The sequence below is a fragment of the Sorex fumeus genome, unplaced genomic scaffold (assembly GCF_029834395.1).
Source record: "Sorex fumeus unplaced genomic scaffold, SorFum_2.1 ptg000122l, whole genome shotgun sequence".
Taxonomy (NCBI): domain Eukaryota; kingdom Metazoa; phylum Chordata; class Mammalia; order Eulipotyphla; family Soricidae; genus Sorex; species Sorex fumeus.
The window spans coordinates 32,767,646-32,775,000 of NW_026606179.1; the positions used below are offsets into that span (position 1 = coordinate 32,767,646).

The window sequence follows — 7,355 nt, forward strand, 5'->3', positions numbered from 1 at the left end:
GACCCTACCATCCATTTATTAGGGCTCCCTGGGCTGCCAGGATGGGAGGGGATGTGGAGTTGGCACTGACAGCGGTCCACACTGCGCCCTCTGGTGGCTGCTCCTCCCATCTGGTTGGGGGGGTGGGGAGGGGTACACACGAAGCCCTGTGGGCAGACACTGCTACCCACTCTGCCCTCTTTCAGTGCATGATCCTAGAAGGACAGCAAGAAAGTGGGGTTGAGGGTCCAAGGAGGGTACCTGCCCCCACCCCCCAGAAAGTGGTCTAGAAGGATGTTTTCTTCTAATTCAGGGAAGACTCAGCTGCCTAGCACTTCCCTGAGTCTGTATTAGCACCCCCACCCCCACCCCACCAGCCCTCTGACTGGCTGAAAGTGCCTTGACCCCGCTCCCCACTCCTGTGTGCAAGGTCGATACTCTTCTTCGCTGTAGCCACAGGGAAGTGGGTGGCTGTGCTGACGACCCGCCTCTGAAGACATTCCGTGCTCATCCTTCCTCCTTAGGCATTGGTCTCCTGTGCAGGGATCATCTGGGCTGGAATGATAGTACAGCGGGTAGGACAGCTGCCTTGCATGCAGCCAACCTGGGTCCCATCCCCAGCCCCCCATATCCCACCAGGAGTAATTCCTGAACTCCCCAGGGACAGCCAAAACAAAAGGTCAAGTGCAGGGATCAGTCCTGCCATTCCGAACCACCAAAGCTTGCCCCTACGGTCCCAGGCATAGCAGATAAAGCTTGAGACCCGACCTCAAGTGTCTGCGTATAAAAGGGGATCATCTATCTCCTTGCAGGATGGAGAGAGAATGAGACAGGGGGCTGGGCCCAGGGGAGAAAGGGAGTAAGGTCCTCATGGGAAGATCTGGGATCGCTGAGGGGTCTTGGCCCCCATGATCCAAACCTGGCCTGCCATCATCCCTTGAGTTTTGTTGAAAGTAATTTATCAGAGCTAGAACGATAGCACAACAGGTAGGGTGTTTGCCTTGCACGCAGCTGACCCGCGTTCAATTCCCAGCATCCCATATGTCCCCCGATCACTGCCAGGAGTAATTCATGAGTGTATGAACCAGGAATAACCCCTGTGCATCACCGTGTGTGACCCAAAAAAGCAAAAAAGTAAATAAAATTTTATAAAAAGGAATGTGTCACAAGCAACAAAAGTAAAACTCGGTAAATGGGACTGCACCAAAGCTGTGTGCATCAAAGCACATGATCAAGGAGGTCAGAGAGATAGTGCAGAGGCAGGATGCTTGCCTTGCACATGGCAGACCCAGATTCAATCCTCAGCACCCAGTGTGACCCCTGAGCCCCACCAGATGGAAGCCCTGAGCACTGTTGGATGTGGCCCCCAAATAAAACAACAGAAACCGATGTTATCAGCAGAGTGGTGCCCTGTGGGGGCGGCCGGTGGGCGTGTGGGCGCGGGGGGGGGGGGGCGGGGTGCACCTTACACGACAGACATCTCCATCTGTCCTTGGATGAGGGACTTCACCCCACACAGAGCTGCACCCGCAGCATTGCCAAGGCTGCTTTGGCACACTAGGTGGAAACAGAGCAGGGTCTGACATGGTAGGGAGCCCCCCAAGACACAAAAGAGACCACCCCGCAGTTGGGCCCCTCTGGCCAGTGGAACCACAAAGTGTCAGGGCTGGAGAATTAGTCCAACCGGGAGGGCACTTGCCTTGCACATAGCTGACCCAGGTTTGAGGTCCAGCACTTCCTATGGTCAACTGAACCCTGAGCACCCCAATGCCCCTCAAGAAAAGGACAGAAGTCCAAGATAGAGATGCACACAGCAGCATCACGAACACTGACCCAAAGGGGGAGCCCCACGCCCACCACGGGTGGGTAGGAAGAGACTGTGGTCTGCATCATTCATTCCGCCTTTCCAGTGCAGGACACGCTGACTTTGCGGCAGAGCGTCTTTGTGACTGCAGGCTGGTGGGGTTGAGTCCCGTTAGGTGGCGCTGTCAGGTATTCGGAAGGTTTCACAGGGCAGGTTGCACCTCTGGCTTCTCAGGTGCCCCCTCAGCTGACTCCGCCACACCACTGGGCCGGTGTCAGCTGCGCCCAGCCTTGCACCTCACAGGTGGGCGGTTAGGAGGGGAGACTGTGGCTTTCACCCATCCGCAGACCTGCCTGGCCACATCCATGCCTAGCATCCCCTTGCCCATCCTCCTCCCTGTCCCCCTGGAGGATGATCCGTGTGTGTGAGAGGCTTTCTTGGGCTTCTGGCCAACTGTAGGAGAAGAAGCACCTTTTCCAGAGGTTTTCAGCGGTTGAAATAAAAGCATCCCCTGGGAGAGATGGCCGTAACCAATGCCCAGAGTAAAGGGGGAGCTAGTGACAGGGACCGCCCCCCTTGACCCACTCTCATTGGTGCTTGATGGCAGACCACTCTTTTGACTGAGGGGGTGGCTGGCGTCTCGAAGGAAGGGATTTGGCCACGTTCTCAGAGTGGATCTTGGGGGCTTTGTTTTCTGTTTGCTCTGGTGTCACACTCAGCGGTGCTCAGGGGCTACTCCCAGCTCCGTTTTCGGGGGGTCTCCCCCAGGGGTGCTCTGAAGACCATGTAGTGCAGAGCCCAGGCCTCCTGTGTTCAAGCCTGAGCTCAGTCCCCTGACCTCGGTCCCCAACTGCAGAGAAGAGTTGCTCTTTAGGGACTCATCAAATTGCCGTTTCTCATTCTGAAGGTGCACACGGACCTGCCGCAGTGGTCTCCATGTGCCACCCCCAGCCGCCACTGCCTCCTCCTCCTCCTCCTCCTCCTCCTCCTCCTCCTCCTATTCTCGTCCTCCTCCACTTCCTCCTCCTCTTATTCCTCCTCTTCCTCCTATTCCTCTTCCTCCTCCTCCTCCTCCTCCCCCTCTCCACCTCCCCGCCTAGTACAGAATCCACCAGAAGCGCTTTCCCCCTGGGAGTGGGAGCTGGCACAGCCCTTGCGGGAAAGCTCTTAAGTGCAGGGACCCGGCAAGGCCTGGAGCGTCCAGAGAGGCAGGCTCTGCGGTTCCTCCAGGACCCGCTGCAAGGAGCCCAGTGCCTAGGGCCGCTCTGTCTCATCCCCCCCTCTGGCTCTGCTCTCTTGCCCTCCTGTTGGCCTGAGGCTCAGCTTTTGGGGAGCCTGGGTAGCTAATTCCTCTTTTAAAGGCTCCTGGCTGAAGCCCCATGCACTTGGTCTCTGCTTCTCCCTTTCCAGGACATCACCAGCCTGCTGCACACCATCTATGAGGTGGTCGACTCGTCTGTCAACCACTCCCCGACTTCCAGCAAGACTCTGCGGGTGAAGCTCACTGTGGCCCCTGATGGCAGCCAGGGCAAGAAAGGGCTCCTCCTCCATCACCCCGGTGAGGGACTGGGGCGGGTACCAGGCCAGGGGGGGTTACTCCCCGCGACTTGGGCACCATCAGCACCCATCTGAGAGGATGGGATGGACGTTCTTGGGGCTGGGAGAGGATGGCTTAGCCTGTCTCAGCCAGGGGCCAGACCCCCACAGACACATACACCCAGTGCACCCCCCAGAATATTCCAAGCACCCCACAGGTGAAAATTGCATACAAAAAAAAAAAAAAGAACATGAAACCGGGACCCAGCTAGGTGGGGTGTGAGGGTGGGCACAGGAAGGAAATAAGGTCAGAAGGGAGCCATGATCGGAAACTGGTTGGAAAACACTGGTGGGATTTGGGGGTGGGGTCCCTAAGTGGTGGGCGCTGGGTAGGGAGGGAGAGGGAAGTGAGTCCAGGGCACCGTCTGGGTGAGCAAAGCCCTGGGGTGGGCTGGGCAGAGCAGCAGCTATGGACATGGTCTGGGCTGGCATGGGGAGTGGGGCTGGTGGGCAGGGCCTGCCCAGCCCAAAATAGGAGTCTGGGGAGAAGGTAAATATGAGAGTGGGCTTCAGGAGGGCCCCAGTCCTGGCCCAGAGAACCTTCTTAGAACCATGGGCAGCTGCTATGGGTCATGCCAGTCATTATAGACACTGGGGAGGGCCAGAGGCTGGTGGGCACCTGGGCCAGCTGCTGACCAGCTATTTATTGGGGTGGGGGGATTCAGACCTGCAGAGCCCGAGGCCCCGAGCAGACACCAAGCCCGCTGAGGAGCTGCGAAGCTGGGAGAAGAAGCAGCGAGCCCCCCTCAGGTATACTGTGGGCCCTGGTGGTGGAGCATGCATTGAGCACCCCCTGCATACCTGGGACAGAGGGCTTCTGAGCCGGAGGAGGCCCGGGTGCTCTACAGGGGTGGGGATTTTGAAGGGCAGCCTCACAAACCTCAATGTAAATAACAGCCTCAGAAAGTCAGAGCGACAGCTCAGTAGGTAGGGTGCTGGCGTTGCACATGGCCGACCCAGGCACCCTGGTTGGCCGTGTGCATCCTGTAGGGTCTTCCAAGCCAGCATTCTGAGTCCTCCCTGGCTGAGAGGACTCGGTAAGAGAGTCCTGGCACCCTGTAATTGGGCCAAACAGGTAGGAGAGCAGGTAAGGTCTTTGCCTTGCAAGTAGCCGATCTGGGTTTGATCCCTGGCCCCACATATGATCCCTCGAACTCCACCAGGAATGATCCCTGAGCACAGGGCCAGGAATAAGCCCTGAGCGCCACCAGCTATGACCCCCCAAAATACAAAAAGTAAATGGAGCCCTTCGTTGTTTGACCCAAGATACTTTGGCCCAGATAGGTTTCGCAATTGTTGGGTTTCAGAAAAATGCTCCTGGTATATTTCCCATGTATTATATTTGGGGTCTGGGCAGCGCTTCAAGATTTAGCACATTGATACTCAGCAGGGAGAAATGAATATTCACACCAAGTGAATAAACACTCCAGCCCCTTCACATCCTGTTAGGGCAGCGGAGGCTGCCAAAGCGGGTGTGAAAGTCTGTCTGCAGGCTCTGGGGCTTTCAGAAGGGCGGGCAATGGCCGGGCTGCTGTTACCTCTCACCTGTTGCTCTCTCTCTAACAAGACTCAAGAAAGGGGAGGAAAAGAAAGGAAGGAACCTGTCAAGAAAGGCCAGGAGGGCTCAGAGAACTCAGCTAAGACACAGTAATGGCAGCCTCAGAAAGGAGCTGGAGTTGGAGAAGCACCAGGACCTGAAGATGGGGGGTTAGGGGGTGTGGGGAGGGCAAGAGACTCAGGCAGTGGAAGAGTGGAGGGTCCAAGCTGGCAGAGATGGGGGCCTGTGCTAGGCCCCCCTGCAGGTGGGGCAGGAGAAGGGCAGTGACCAGGAGCCTAGAATTTTGCCATGTGTGCTCACACACATGCACACGCACATGTACACACACACCCACAGTCTCACAGATGCACACACCACAAATGCATAGGCATGCACACCCACTCCTATACATGCACATGTACATGTGTGGGTACATACACACCACATACATGCACACACCGTACATAAATACACAGACATAAACACACGTGCATGCCCAGTTATATACATGCACATGTGCAAATATATGTGTATACACCGCACACAGATACACATGCAACACACCCCACATGCTCAGGTATACACACCCACTCATATACATGCACATCACACATGTGTATGCACTCCACACATGCAAACAGGCACATATACACACAGACACACATGCATGCACACCCCCGTGAGAAGAGTCTGGTGATAACACACTCACATACATGCACAGACACATAAGCACACACACACACACACACACACACACACACACACAGGCTGTTTCTAAGCTCTGAGCCCCACTAGGGCTGATCCAGCTGCAGTTCCAACATCTTGGGGGTTTCTACCCAGCTCCCTGGGGAACCAGGCCACCATCCAGAGAGTGGGCACACGTGGTTTAAAGCCTGGGTTTGGGGTAAACTTCAGTTTTGGTCAGTAGCCCGTCCCTTTGATTGTGGCCTGTTCACAGTTCTGTGCCGTTGTCCCAGATGCCCAGGGAGGTCAGCTGGGTACACAGAGATAAGTTCACTCTCCCTCACCCCTCCCAGGGGCCATGAGAATGTAGCCGAGAGTCCAGAAGGGCTTTCCAGGTCGAGTGGAGCTGCCCCCCTGTCCCACCTCCCCTCCGGGACACCCACACACCTACCTCTCCCATAGGTTCCAAGGGGACAGCCGTCTGGAGCAGTCTGGCTGCTACCACCACTGCGTGGATGAGAACATCGAGAGGAGAAACCACTACTTAGATCTCGCTGGGATAGAGAACTACACGTCCCAGTTTGGGCCTGGTAAGGATGCTTGCCCCCATGAGTGTGGGGAGGCCTGGGAGATGACAGACCCCACGTGCCCTGCTCCTCTGGGACTAAGCAAGGTGGAGCTTCTCCTAGGGAGGTCAGAGAGCCTTCTTGGAGGAGAGAGTGCTGAAAACACATGAAAAATTAAAGTGAGCTGTGCAGTGTTGACACATTCATCTCAAACGGTCCCTAGGACCAGTTCCTCCTCACCCCTCCCCTATGCCAGGGCCCCAGATGCCATGAATCGAGGACCTCGATGCCATGCTCTCCACCCCCGACCCCCAAAGCCACACCCGGGACTTTGATGCTATGCCCCCATCCCAGACACCATATTCTCCCCACTTTACACCGTACCCCAGACCTTGGCTCCATACCCCCACCCAAGACACCACCCCTGACACTGCACCCTGACCCTGACGTCACGCCTTCCCCACCTAGGATGCCATGCCCCCAGCCTGAACTCCATGCCCCGGACCCTGACACCATGCCTGACCCCGATGTAACACCTTCCCCATCCAGGATGCTACGCCCTCCCCATCCATGATGCCACGCCCCCAGCCTGGACTCCACACCCCTGACCTGATGCCACACCCCCACCCAGACGCCACGCCCTCTGGCGCCAGACGCCCCGCCCCCACCCCTGGCGCCACGCCCCCTGATGCCACGCCCCCACCTCTGGAGCCACCCCCCTGATCCTGACGTCACACCCTCCCTGCCCCAGGATGCTCTTCTCTGTGATGCTCTCACCCCGGGACTTTGCTCCACGGTCTCTCGGCCCCTCCTCCTTGCTGTCCACCTCTCTAAGGAATGCGCCAGGGTCCCTCGGGCCTCTCTTTCTTCCTGGACGTGCACCAGTTCTTTCAGAGCCTAACAGGCAGCCTTCCTGGGGTAGGGGTAGGGGCCCGGCGGGGCTGGGAGAAGCAGTGGTCAGCGCAGCGGGCCTTGCAGGCTGCGGGGAGTGCGTCCGCTACGCCGCAGGCGCTCATCAAGTCCGCTGAATTGGTTCCTAGGCTCCCCGCCCGTGGCCCCGAAGACAGACCTGCCGCCCCGCACCGCCAACCCCACTCGAGCTCGCTCCCACGAGCCAGAAGCCGTCCACGTCCCGCCGCGGAAGCCCCCGGGCACCGAGCCCGCATCCTTCCACTTCCTTGACACCCCA

At 57.7% G+C, this 7,355-nt stretch overlaps 1 protein-coding gene across 1 annotated transcript in view; it reads left to right on the plus strand.

Annotated features, from left to right (window-relative positions):
* The window catches only part of NKD1 (NKD inhibitor of WNT signaling pathway 1), a 79,651-nt gene that overhangs the window by 71,200 nt on the left and 1,096 nt on the right, over positions 1-7,355 (plus strand). Inside the window, exons 7-10 of the mRNA XM_056136352.1 lie at positions 3,194-3,341; positions 4,045-4,129; positions 6,063-6,190; positions 7,207-7,355. The exon at positions 7,207-7,355 is cut by the window's right edge and continues 1,096 nt beyond it. Of these exons, the coding sequence (XP_055992327.1) occupies positions 3,194-3,341; positions 4,045-4,129; positions 6,063-6,190; positions 7,207-7,355 (510 nt within the window). The remainder of the gene's footprint in view (positions 1-3,193; positions 3,342-4,044; positions 4,130-6,062; positions 6,191-7,206) is intronic.